The sequence below is a fragment of the Oncorhynchus mykiss genome, chromosome 7 (assembly GCF_013265735.2).
Source record: "Oncorhynchus mykiss isolate Arlee chromosome 7, USDA_OmykA_1.1, whole genome shotgun sequence".
NCBI lineage: Eukaryota > Metazoa > Chordata > Actinopteri > Salmoniformes > Salmonidae > Oncorhynchus > Oncorhynchus mykiss.
In genome coordinates this window covers 76459672-76473958 of record NC_048571.1, presented here as the reverse complement: position 1 = coordinate 76473958, position 14287 = coordinate 76459672, and the positions used below count along the sequence as shown (strand labels likewise).

Sequence of the window (14287 nt, the reverse complement as noted above, 5' to 3'; positions counted from 1 at the left end):
TCTGTCTCTCTCTGTCTCTGACTCTGTCTCTCTCTGTCTCTGACTCTGTCTCTCTCTCTCTGTTTCTGACGCTCTCTGTCTCTCTCTCTCTGTTCTGTAGCGATGGAGGAACTGGACGGTGATGAGGTCAGAGTGTCCTCTAAGGGGCGCATTGCTGAGCGAGATATAGTCCAGTTTGTGCCGTTCCGGGACTATATTGACCGCCAGGGCAACCAGGTGCTGAGCATGGCACGGCTGGCCAAGGACGTGTTGGCAGAGATCCCCGAGCAGCTGCTGGGTTTCATGAAAACGAGAGACATCGAGCCCCAGCCTGCCCTGCCCACCTCCTCCACCACCACTACCGCCCCTCTAGGACTCAACAACCTGTGCATCTGAAAGTGGGGTTTGGTTGGGGTGGAGTCAGAGGTCGGGGGGGTCTTAGGTCTAGGGCCATAGGGCCATGGTTTGGACCATTTTCAGTTGTAGCGAATACCTGAAGAGACACACTGAAGCAGTTGGTGTGGACATGAACACACACACACACACACACACACACACACACACACACACACACACACACACACACACAGGCAGTTGCTGTCCTAGTCAGAGGGGTAGACTGCAATAGCACTGAAAGCTTTTTCACTACCGCTCCTTCCATGTTGAAGTCAGCTATTTTCCTGATTCTTCTTTTATCTCACTGCCGTAGCGATGTCCAGCCTGGCGGACACAGCCCCCCTGCTGTGATGTAACGACTCTACAGCTCAACGGGGGTCAAATGCAGCGTGACCTTTGGGGCGAGAACTGTTGGAACTGCCTCCGCGGTCGCCAGCCCCTTACCTAACCCTTAGCTTATTTCTTATTTAAGGGTTCAGGGATCGGTCACAGTTAAACGTCAGAAAAAGCAAGAGTTTGTGGACTTTTCGACGGACATAAAGAGAGATAGATGTTCACCTTTTTTCCTCTCTAGTTCTGCATGCAATGAGTGTTTCATCCCTGCATCTTCTTGTGGTCCGAAACAGAAACAGCAACAAACTGGCCGCTTGGGTTGCCATGGTAGTATTCTACTTTGACCCCTCTCTGGCTAATGTATATTTTTCATGTGTATAATGACACTATAAACATTGCAGAAAGTCAGTTAATATCCAAAACAAGTTAAAAACACAGTATCTTCATGTTTGGTGTCTACTCAGGGCATTTCTGACCGAAACAATATGGCATCTGGACAGTTGTGGTCTCAGCCTCAGCAACTGGAGTCATTGTGTTTATATATCTTTACAACATTTTTGCAAGGACTGGTTCTTCTTGTCCAGGGGTTGATTGAATAGTGAATATATTGTGCTATGCCAGTCCACACTATATGTATATAGGTAGTTGAATGTTACTTCTTGAAAAAATATATTCCTGATATATTCCACGTGTTGAAATGTATATGTTAATTAGTATGGCCTATGGATGGCTATATTTCAGATCAGAAAATACATTTAGAGACAGAATGTGTAAATATTGAAATAACTTTGGTCACAAGGGCCTGCTAGCTGGCAATTGCGTACTTCTGTTCAGAGAAAAGCATTCATCTTCAAAATGAAGGGTCGTAAATTGAAATTGGCTTGAGATGGAGCATAGCTTGAAATACCCCCTCCTCCGTTTCTTTTCAACCACCATACAACTGGTCGTCTGATGTCCCTGCACAGGTTATTTCTGGCCCAAACATCGGTCTCAATATACCTGGCTGTGACCCCACTCTCCAAGGGTGTCTCAGGGGGAGTTGGGATATGCAAAAAGCACATTTCCAATTCACACATACAGGTCTAAGTCACATGTATAAAATAGGACAATAATAAGCACCCACCAAATTATTATTATTATATTAGTACAGTACCGAGTCAGCTATTTTAAAACTTGTCCTTGATTTCCTCCTTCCAAATTGAAACTTTTCCTAGCTTTTGCCCGGTGATTAAAAAATGAATCATTAATGAAGTGGTCGGTCAATGGTGGGAAAACCTGCTCCATCTTTCAAAATCTGTGGAGCTCCTGTTTAGTTTCAGAAAGACTCGGCATGCGCTCGCTGAACAAAAGTGCTTAGATGTAGCAAAGAACGCATCAACGCTTCACGGTCACCAAGTCCATCCATTGTTTCTGGAAAGAGAAGAGGCCTCTGCATAAGTTCTTCTCAAAAGTGTGGTCCCTCGCCACAGCCTGTTTAGAGGGAGTTGGAAATGGCTGCTCTACATAGCAAATGTATGCATGATTTCTCTCCGCCACAGCTCTGGTTAATGAGATATGGGTCTATATATTCATTGTTGTTTTGGTTGGGCTCATAGGCTCTACACTAGTTTGTTTACAATGCATGTAATGCATTCTTTTTTGTACTAGTCGTTTTATTATGCCTTTGTTCTTTGAGGAATGCCTGGCTAGAAGGGATCATTCAAACAAAGTTTGTATTTTGCATTCAAGCATCTATTGTGATTTGTTTGATTTCTCTCTCTCTTTTTCTTTCTCTGTTTCTCTCTCTCTTTCTCTTTCTCACTCTCTCTCTCTCATACACTGCACACACATACCTTTGTTCCCATCTCTCCATTCATTCACTCTCTCTTACATAGTGGTAGTTTACCATAACATTTTTGACCGTGCCAACAACAGACATGGCTTCTCTTGCAATTTTTTTTATTTCTCTGTTAGTAAATTGCATAACAATAGTTTGTTGATGTTGGTGCCAAATGTTACCGTTCCATTTTCACATAGCACTTAAGGAGAGTGCTTGGACCTAACCATATATTGGAAAGATTGTGGGGTGGCCCTTAGATACCCTGGGAAGAGAGAAACCATGAGGGAATCTTTTGAGACCAAACTTTAGGGAAACGATCAAGCATTTGGGGCATTGTGACAGCAAGTCAACTAGAGACAATACCAGTGCTGGACTTGGACAGCAGCTCACCGGAGCTGAGTATCGGCACGTCAAATGTTCTACAGCTTGAGCTCCTGTTACTCTTATAAAACATTAGCTAAAAAGTATTGTGGAGCTGAGTACCGGAACCTATTTCAGTCCAAGTCAAGCACTGGCTATAGAATAAGATGGACAGTAGTATGAAGAGTTGACTTAGGAAGAGATGGATATGTGGCCTTAATTATGTCATAATCCCACGTGTGTGTGTGTGTGTGTGTGTGTGTGTGTGTGTGTGTGTGTGTGTGTGTGTGTGTGTGTGTGTGTGTGTGTGTGTGTGTGTGTGTGTGTGTGTGTGTGTGTGTGTGTGTAGGGAGGATTCTATTTTTATATTATTCAATGAAGTCATAACTGCATTATTTTGCATGCTAACCTGATTAGTCGACACACTGCTGATGGTTGTGGTCGTCAAAAATAACTGTTCTTCACATTTGAAATTGACTAAAACATTCCTATTTGGCGAGTGTTCTGTGCTTGGTTGGTTTTGTAAAAGACTGGATTGTGTATTGAATTTTGTCAATGTTCTTTGTTGTACACTGTATAGTATACAGGAACTGCCAATATAATAACCCCAAAATATAATAGAACATTTGAATAGTATGGATTTCTAATAGGCCGTTTTTAGTGCATGTGTGTAACAGTGTTATAAAGTCAAAAAGTCAACCTCACATCACCTGCTGAACATTTTAGCATAAAGCATGATTGTCTGGCTTTGTGTTCAGTGTAGCTTTTGCTTATAAGTATAACTAATGTAAATATATCGGAGTTCCTGTACAGAATATTATGTGATCAGTCTTCCTCCTGATTTTCTTTCTTAAATGACTCTATAAATGTAAATCAATGTCATGCCATGTCCATTTGTGTTGGTCAAAACCTATTTGTAAGTTTGTACATTTGTTTTATATATCTTTAGCTTAGATATCAAATAAAGATATATTATTAAGACTCATCTCAGTATAAAAGTTGGTAGATTATATTTGTTCTATGAATTAACAAAATCCTGTTTCAAGAAAAGTCAGTGACCTGGATAGTGCATCTCACTTCCCCAAAGAAATCATATTAATTATTATTGTGCATGGTGGATGTCTGCCCTTACTGTTGTCCGTAACTATGCCCAATTGGCCTACATGGTAATCTGTGAAATTTAGAGAAAGCCCTCACAGTGAATTAGTAATACTGAGACTTAAATATGGATAAAAATACTCCATATCTAGTTACATTAACACATTTATAGGTGTCATATATTAATGACATTACTGGTCATACATTGACCAACACTTTCAAGCATTTAAAATGTTTTTTGTATATTAGTGTGCATGCTGACCATGGACTGTACAATGAGTGGACAAAACATTAGGAACACCTTCATATTGAGTTGCACCCCCTTTTGCCCTCAGAACAGCCTCAATTCGTCAGAGAATGGACTTTATAAGGTGTCAACTGTTCCACAGTGATTCTGGCCCATGTTGACTCCAATACTTCCCACAGTTGTGTCAAGTTGGCTGGATGTCCTTTGGGTGATGGACCATTCTTGATACACACAGGAAACGGTTGAGGGTGAAAAACTCAGCAGCGTTGTGTAATGCACACGAGGGGAGACGGAGAGCTGGTTTCAAGCGCAGTGCACAGCAGGTGTTTATTGCAAAGGACCACAGGAGGAGGCAGGTAGCTGAATCCAGGGGCAGGCAGAAGGTCATACACAGGAAGAGGCAGGTAGCTGGGTCCAGGGGCAGGCAGAAGGTCATACACAGGAGGAGGCAGGTAGTTGGGTCCAGGGGCAGGCAGAAGGTCATACACAGGGGGTCCAAAAGTGCAACAGTACAGGCAGGGAAAAGGCTAGTAACGTAGTCTGGGAGATAACAGGAAATCCAATAGGCTAAAGTACATGCAGGGAATAGGCAAAATGCATTGTTAGTGAGGCAGACAAAAACTATCATACACAGGAGGAGTAAATCACAGGAAACCCAGCGTTACGAAAGACGTGTGTCACAAAACAAACAATACCTCACAGTGATGGGGTGCAAAGAACTGAACTAAATAGTGTGTGTAAATGACAAACAGGTGTGTGAACAGGTGATCAGAGTTCAGGTGATTTGGATCTGGAGAGTGATCTGCGTTCAGGGTATCGGTATTTGAGGGTGTGGGCTGGAAAGTGATTTGCGTTCAGGGGATCTATGTGTTTGAGGGTGTGGGCTGGAAAGTGAGCTGCGTTCAGGGGATCTATGTCTTTGAGAGTGTGGGCTGGAAAGTGATCTGCGTTCAGGGGATCTATGTGTTTGAGGGTGTGGGCTGGAAAGTGAGCTGCGTTCAGGGGATCTATGTCTTTGAGAGTGTGGGCTGGAAAGTGATCTGCGTTCAGGGGATCTATGTGTTTGAGAGTGTGAGCTGGAAGGTGGGCTGGAAAGTGATCTGCGTTCAGGGGATCTATGTGTTTGAGAGTGTGAGCTGGAAGGTGGGCTGGAAAGTGATCTGCGTTCAGGGGATCTATGTGTTTGAGGGTGTGGGCTGGAAAGTGATCTGTGTTCAGGGGATCTATGTGTTTGAGGGTGTGGGCTGGAAAGTGATCTGCGTTCAGGGGATCTATGTGTTTGAGGGTGTGAGTTGGAAGCAGACGTTACACGTTGCAATTCTTTCTTTCTTATTAGGGCGATGCACATGGGCTACTAATATCTTACTACACAACATAAACGTAGTATGACTTTCTTAGCTACAGTATACATATCTCCCTGGCATATTACATCATTTCTGCAGCAACGTACAATACCTTTTTGTACTGTGCTCACTTGAACAGGAAGGTGCCGTGGCGATCCTTCTTGTGGGCAAATTTTGTCATCAAAGTCTGGCATTCTCTGAATTTATGGTGCTTTCAAAACAACTGGGAACTGAGAAAAGAACAAGGTTGAATCATGATAACGTCATTGTTCTTCAGGTCGTAGCTCTAGAAAGAGGCCAGAATTACAATTACGAGTTCGATGACCATTCAAAATGTATTTTCCCAGTCGGAGCTTGTTTATTCCCGACTTCCCAGTTGTCTTGAACTCACTAAAGTCAAGTTTTCCCAGTTCCGAGTTTACAGTTGTTTTGAGCGTGGCTCAAATCATGCTTCATTGACAGCATGACCAATGTTGAATGTTTATCATTTTAAACTTAATCCCAGATTTGGAACCACACAGCCACTCCACTGAATAGCAGGCTAGTGATTGCTTTGCAATGTTTGCAGTTAGCCACTGTCACTGATTTCTTCCAAACCACTCATTATTGAATTTGTGATTTCCAACTTGTTGTGTAATGTTTATGGCCGATGAGCACCGATATGTTTTATCTATAATTTCTCTTCATATGACAAGGATTAAAAAGGATTTGCCAGTATATTGTCGACTTGATTCATGATGATGACTGCTAGCTAAGATTTTTAAAGTATGATGTTGACATGATCATTCCAATCAAAGCTACTGTACATATAACGTGATTTTACGTAATTTTATCTGTGGCCAATGACCTTGAGCCTTCTTGGATGGGCACTTCTAATGTAACTCTATGGCAGCACCCAAAGGGCTGGAATTTTCTAGCTCTACCCTTAGACTTGACGGTTACCTAGTGTCCCCATGAGTGACAGAACACTGAGACAATCACAGCTCAACGCTTCGCATTTTCTTCTGGCTTGCCCCACCACCACAGAAAGCACTGAGCTAGGCTGAAACATCTGCATTTTGGAGTTGGCTTACTCAAGAAAACAAAAAAGAGACCATGTTTGTATGTGGTTTTATTACCTCAAAGATATATACATTTTTTACATTGTTTGCAAACTGATATGTGACACGTATTAACACCAAAATAACATGCAAAACAGGCAAGCCCTGTTTGACAGGTCACCACTGCCTCCCACTCCCTATAGGCCATTACCCATGCACACACTGATCCTGATGCACACAATCACAAAAACAGAGTCAATTTCCTAATCCAAAAACCAATAGCCCATCACCCTGAAGAGTAATCTACGCTATCCAGTGCCCGGGCTCCATATTATACATTGGGATGACCACACGCACTGAGAACACGCACCACAGAACACAAAAGCTCTATTTGATGCAAGGACGAGAACTACCCTCTAGCAGGGCACTTTATTCAGCACCAACACACCGTCAATGAACTAAAGATCTGGGCTGTAGAGAAAATGCAGAGGAATGAGGGGTGATTTTGACCATTTCTTGCTACAAAAAGAGGCTAAATGGATCCATCTCCTAGACACTGTCGCCCCCCACAGATTAAACTAACAACTACAGTTGAAGTCGGAAGTTTACATACAGGACAATAATAACAGTCCTTAATAACAAACTACAGCTTTGGCAAGTCGGTTAGGACATCTACTTTGTGCATGACACAAGTCATTTTCCAACAATTGTTTACAGACTTATTATTTCACTTAAAATTCACTGTATCACAATTCCATTGGGTCAGAAGTGTACATACACCAAGTTGGCTGTGCCTTTATACAGCTTGGAAAATTCCAGAAAATAGAAGCTTCTGATAGGCTAATTGACGTCATTTGAGTCAATTGGAGGTGTACCTGTAGATTCATTTCAAGGCCTACCTTCAAACTCAGTGCCTCTTTGCTTGACATTATGGGAAAATTTAATGAAATCAGCCAAGACCTCAGAAAAACAATTGTAGACGTCCACAAGTCTGGTTCATCCTGGGGAGCAATTTCCAAACGCCTGAAGGTACCACATTCATCTGTACAAACAATAGTACGCAAGTATAAATACCATGGGACCACGCAGCCGTCATACCGCTCAGGAAGGAGACGCGTTCTGTCTCCTAGAGATGAACGTCCTTCGGTGCGAAAAGTGCAAATCAATCCCAGAACAACAGCAAAGGACCTTGTGAAGATGCTGGAGGAAACAGGTACAAAAGTATCTATATCCACAGTAAAACTATATCGACATAACCTGAATGGCCGCTCAACAAGGAAGAAGCCACTGCTCCAAAACCAGCATAAAAAAAGCCAGACTACGGTTTGCAACTGCACATGGGGACAAAGATCATTATTTTTGGAGAAATGTCCTCTGGTCTGATGAAACAAAAATAGAACTGTTTGGCCATAATGTCCATCGTTATGTTTGGAGGAAAAAGGGGGAGGCTTGCAAGCCGAAGAACACCATCCCAACCGTGAAGCACGGGGTGGAAGCATCATGTTATGGGGGGGCTTTGCTGCAGGAGGGACTGGTGTACTTCACAAAATAGATGGCATCATGAGGCAGGAAAATTATGTGGATATATAGAAGCAACATCGCAAGACATCAGTCAGGAAGTTAAAGCTTGGTCGCAAATGGGTCTTTCAAATGGACAATGACCTCAAGCATACTTCCAAAGTTGTGGCAAAATGGCTAAAGGACAACAAAGTCAAGGAATTGGAGTGGCCATCACAAAGCCCTGACCTCAATCCTATAGAACATTTGTGGGCAGAACTGAAAAGGTGTGTGAGAGCAAGGAGGCCTACAAACCTAACTCGGTTACACCAGCTCTGTCAGGAGGAATGGGCCAAAATTCACCCAACTTATTGTGGGAAGCTTGTGGAAGGCTACCCGAACTGTTTGACCCAAGTTAAACAATTTAAAGGCTATGCTACCAAATACTCATTGAGTGTATGTAAACTTCTGACCCACTGGGAATGTGATGAAATAAAAGCTGAAATTAATAATTCTCTCTACTATTATTCTGACATTTCACATTCTTAAAATAAAGTGGTGATCTTAACTGACCTTAGACAGGGAATTTTTACTGGGATTAAATGTCAGGAATTGTGTAAAACTGAGTTTAAATGTATTTGGCTAAGGTGTATGTAAACTTCCGACTTCAACTGTATAGGTAAACTGTTTTCTCTAGTATACATAGTCCTTCCTAAATTCCTAAATACACTGAACAAAAATATAAATACAACATACAACAATTTCAAATATTTGACTGAGTTAGAGTTCATATAAGGACATCTGTCAAGTGAAATAAATGTATTAGGCCCTAATCTATGGATTTCACATGACTGGGGATACAGATATGCATCTGTTGACCAGTCAGTATCTGGTGTGACAACCATTTGCCCAACTTGCCCCACGAAGCATGGCACATGTCCTACGCATAGAGTTGATCAGGCTGTTAATTGTGGCCTGTGGAATGTTGTCCCACTCCTCCTCAATGGCGTGTTCAAAGTTGCTGGATATTGGCTGAAACTGGATCACACTGTTGTACATCCAGAGCATCCCAAACATGCAACAATGGGTGACATGGGTGAGTATGCTGGTGAGAACTGGGACATTTTCAGCATCCAGGAATTGTGTACAGATCCTTGAGGCATTATGATGCTGAAAGATGAGGTGATAGTGGCGGATGACTTGCATGACAATCAAATCAAATCAACCTTTATCTGTCACATGCACATGGTTAGCAGATGTTATTGCGAGTGTAGCGAAATGCTTGTGTTTCTAGTTCCGACAGTGCAGTAATATCTAACAAGTAATCTAACAATTCCCCAACAACAACCTAATACACACAAATCTAAAAGGGTGAATGAGAATATGTACATTTAAGTATATGGATGAGCGGTGGCCGAGTGGCATAGGCAAGGTGCAATAGATGGTATAAAATACAGTGTATACATGTGATATGAGTAATGTAAGATATGTAAACATTATTAAGGTGGCATTATTTATAGTGGCATTGTATGAAGTGACTAGTGATCCATTTTATTAAAGTGTCCAGTGATTGGGTCTCAACTCAATGAGTTAGTGATGGCTATTTAACAGTCTGATGGCCTTGAGATAGAAGCTGTTTTTCAGCCTCTCGGTCCCAGCTTTGATGCACCTGTACTGACCTCGCCTTCTGGATGGTACCGGTGTGAACAGGCAGTGGCTCGGGTGGTTGATGTCCTTGGTGATCTTTTTGGCCTTCCTGTGACATCGGGTGTTGTAGGTGTCAAGAAGGTTAGGTAGTTTGCCCCCAGTGATGAATTGTGCATACCACACCACCCACTGGAGAGCCTTGCGGTTGAGGGCGGTGAAGTTGCCGTACTAGGCTGTGCAACAGCCTGACAGGATGCTCTTGATTGTGCACCTGTAAAAGTTTGTCAGGGTTTTAGTTGACAAGCCAAATTTCTTCAGCCTCCTGAGGTTGAAGAGGCACTGTTTGAGCCTTTTTCATCACACTGTCTGTGTGGGTGTGGACCATTTCAGTTTGTCTGTGATGTGTACGCCAAAGAACTTTAAAGCTTTCCACCTTCTCCACTGCTGTCCCTTTGATGTGGATAGGGGGGTGCTCCCTCTGCTGTTTCCTGAAGTCCACGATCATCTCCTTTGTTTTGTTGACATTGAGTGAGAGGTTGTTTTCCTGACACCACACTCCGTATGCCCTAACCTCCTCCCTGTAGGCTGTCTCGTCGTTGTTAGCAATCAAGCCCACTACTGTTGTGTCATCTGCAAACTTGAAGATTGAGTTGGAGGCGTGCATGGCCACGCAGTCGTGGGTGAACAGGGAGTACAGGAGAGGGCTGAGCACGCCCTTGTGAGGACCCAATGTTGACGGTCAGCGAAGTGGAAATGTTGTTTCCTACCTTCCCCACCTTGGAGTGGCCCGTCAGAATGTCCAGGACCCAATTGCACAGGGCAGGGTTGAGACCCAGGGCCTCCAGCTTGCTGATGAGCTTGGAGGGTACTATGGTGTTCTGAGCTGTAGTCAATTAACAGAATTAACACGAAGCATCGTTACCCATCGCTCCACAAAAGCCGCAGCCCTTGCAGAGCAAGGGGAACTACTACTTCAAGGTCTCAGAGCAAGTGACGTCACCGATTGAAACGCTATTTAGCGCGCACCACCGCTAACTAGCTAGCTATTTCACATCCGTTACACTTGACAGATGGCATCAAGCACTCCTCCAGCATCTTTTCATTTTTCTGCATCTCACGACCGTTCTTCTTTGTTATCCGAACACCTTAGATTAGTCTGTCCATGACACCTTTTTCCAATCTTCCTCTGTCCAGTGTCTGTGTTCTTTTCCCCATCTTAATCTTTTATTTTTATTGGCCAGTCTGAGATATGGCTTTTTCTTTGCAACTCTGCCTAGATGGCCAACATCCTGGAGTCGCCACTTCACTGTTGACGTTGAGACTGGTGTTTTGCAGGTACTATTTAATGAAGCTGCCAGTTGAGGACTTGTGAGGAATCTGTTTCTCAAACTGACACTCTAATATACTTGTGCTCTTGCTCAGTTGTGCACGGGGGCCTCTCACTCCTCTTTGTATTCTGGTTAGAGCCAGTTTGCGCTGTTCTGTGAAGGGAGTAGTACATAGCGTTGTATGAGATCTTCAGTTTCTTGGCAATTTCTCACATTAATTTCTCAGAACAAGAATAGACTGATGAGTTTCAGAAGAAAGTTATTTGTTTCTGGCCATTTTGAGCCTGTAATCGAACCCACAAATGCTGATGCTCCAGATACTCAACTAGTCTAAAGAAGGCCAGTTTTGTTGCTTCTTTAATCAGAACAACAGTTTTCAGTTGGGCTAACATAATTGCAAAATGGTTTTCTAATGAACAATTAGACTTTTAAAATGATAAACTTGGATTAGCTAACACAATGTGCCATTGGAACACAGGGGTGATGGTTGCTGATAATGGGACTCTGTACACCTATGCAGATATTCCATAAAAAGTATGTTGTTTCCAGTTACATAGTTATTTACAACATTAACAATGTCTACACTGTATTTCTGATCCATTTGATGTTATTTTATTGAACAAAAAAAATAGCTTTTCTTTCAAAAACAAGGACATTTCTAAGTGACCCCACACTTTTGAACGGTAGTGTGTATATTTATTTTACCTTCATTTAACTAGGCAAGTCAGTTAAGAACAAATTCTTATTTATAATGACAGCCTAGGAACGGTGGGTTAGCTGCCTTTTTCAGGGGCAGAATTACAGATGTTTTACCTTGTCAGCTCAGGGATATATATATACAGTATATATATATATATATATATATATATATATATATATATGTATGTTTGAATGGTAACTTCCTTCACATTCATTCAACTCTTGATAGTCTACCGTTCTTTACATATATATATATATATGTGTGTGTGTGTCAAGAAAGGTAGACTATTAAGAGTTGCATGCACAGTTGGCCTCGTAGTAATGAATGCGAAGGGCTGAGTAATATAAGTTACCATTTAAACATAGTAGACCACTAAATGTTTGTTTATTTTAAAGATTTGAATAGATTAGTACTTTGGATGTCTTGTCTCTCCTTTGAAATATTCAAATTTTCTTTAAACTTTCTGTAGAATTATTTGGCCAGAAATGAGCTTATAGTGGCACCTCAATAACACAATCCCCGGTAATTAATAAAAACATGTAAAAAATATTGTACTTCATTTTGCTTTCAGAAAATATGCATGACCATGATAATAATATGAATGTAACGAGTATAAATTAAGACTATTAGGGGCTTTTGAATATGGTTTTGCCCGGTCCATTCCACAGTTTACGCCTCTTGGGAGGATCAACTGTGGAGTGGCTTCCCGGTCTAATAAGCAACATGGCGGGTATTCGGGCAGGTCTCCACGAACAGTCTCGGCTGGGTGAGTGACTCGGAACTGGCTGTGGCTGACAACTGTTCACTGTCAGAGTTGGGTGTCTCCCTGGAAACATTCCCAGTCATCAAGCAGGAGAGCCGGAATCTGTGAGCCATAAGCAAAGGAGACTTGGTTTCCCAGCGCAGAGGGTTCTTCGGTCGACTGTGACGACTTCCAGCCTGTCAGCATCATTGGCGCTTTGGGACTCTCCAAGAAAGGTGCCTTGGTCACGATGTACTGCTGTCCCCAGCCCGGCTGCCCCAGCACCTTTGACACGTGCCAAAAGCTCAAGATGGACCTTCTTAACCACACCGAGGACCAGAGGCCCTTTAAGTGCACTTTTGAGGGCTGTGGCTGGGCCTTCACCACCTATTACAAGCACAAACGCCACCTGCAGTCCCACGACAAGGTGCGGCCTCACAAGTGCGAGTGGGAGGGATGCAGTCGCTGTTTCACTACAGTCTACAACCTGAAGGCACACGTGAAGCAGCACGACCAGGAGAACGCCTTTGTGTGCGAGATCTGCAGCGAGCGCTTCCGCAGCGCTACCCAGCTGACCAATCACCAGCGGCCCCATTTTGAACCCGAGAGGCCGCACAAGTGCGTGTTTCCAGGTGAGGCAAATTACTTTTTAGTGTGGTTGAATTTGACTCATGTTTGTGTTAAAAGAAAATACCACTCAAACTATTTTGGTGTTTGTTTCATTAGTCCACTCACTGTTGATACAGTCCTAAAATGTTTTGCATGTCAGCGGTTAAGTTTTCAAGATATAGGATCGGGGGGGGGGTGAGCTCGGGACTGGGGAAAAATGGTCATTCCATCCGGAATTCCATGTTGGGAAGGTGGGCATCTTTCTAGAGCTTCGCCTTTCTGACCTGATCACTGACATTGTGATTTTACCTTGGTGCTTTCAAGAAAAAAAGCAAGTGTCACTTGCCACATCATCATGATGATGTGTTTTGCATTATCATGATGTGTTAAGTGACACTATTGCTGTGTTCAAAACAACCTGGAAATGGTTGACTTCAGTGTGTTCAAGACAACTTTTTTCCCCCCTGAGTACCCAGTTGTATTGAAAGCACTATTTGCTTCTTGAAAATCCATTATCCCAACTACTTACAGTACCAGTCAAAAGTTTGGACACACCTACTCTTTCAATTTAAAAAAAAAAATCTTGCTGTTTTCTACATTGTAGAATAATAGTGAAGACATCAAAACTATGAAATAACACACATGGACTCATGTAGTAACCAAAAGTGTTAAACAAATTAAAATGTTATATTTGAGATTGCCTTGATGGCTTTGCACACTCTTGGCATTCTCTCAACCAGCTTCATGAGGTAGTCACCTGGAATGCATTTCAATTAACAGGTGCTCCTTGTTAAAAGTTCTTTCCTCAATGCGTTTGAGCCAATCAATTGTGTTGTGACAAGGTAGGGGTGGAATACAGAAGATATCTCTATTTGGTAAAAGTCCAAGTCCCTATTATGGCAAGAACAGGTCAAATAAGCAAAGAGAAATGACAGTCGGTCATTGCTTTAAGACATGAAGGTCATTCAATGTGGACAATTTTGAAAGTTTCTTCAAGTGCAGTCGCAAAAACCATCAAGCGCTATGATGAAACTGGCTCTCATGAGGACCGACACAGGAAAGGAAGAGCCAGAGTTACCTTTGTTGCAGAGGATTAGTTCATTAGAGTTAACATTACCTCAGATTGCTGCCCATGTAAATGCTTCAGAG

The 14287-nt window shown here is 42.6% G+C and overlaps 1 protein-coding gene across 3 annotated transcripts in view; it reads left to right on the top strand.

The window, feature by feature from the left end:
• Positions 1-3872, top strand: part of LOC110528512 (copine-9) — a 137961-nt gene extending 134089 nt beyond the window's left edge. For all 3 annotated transcript variants that reach the window (XM_036984090.1, XM_036984091.1, XM_036984092.1), the window contains one exon: positions 101-3872. In XM_036984090.1, coding sequence (XP_036839985.1) covers positions 101-375 — 275 coding nt within the window. In that variant the 3' untranslated portion in view covers positions 376-3872. The remainder of the gene's footprint in view (positions 1-100) is intronic.
• Positions 3873-14287: the final 10415 nt, after the last annotated feature.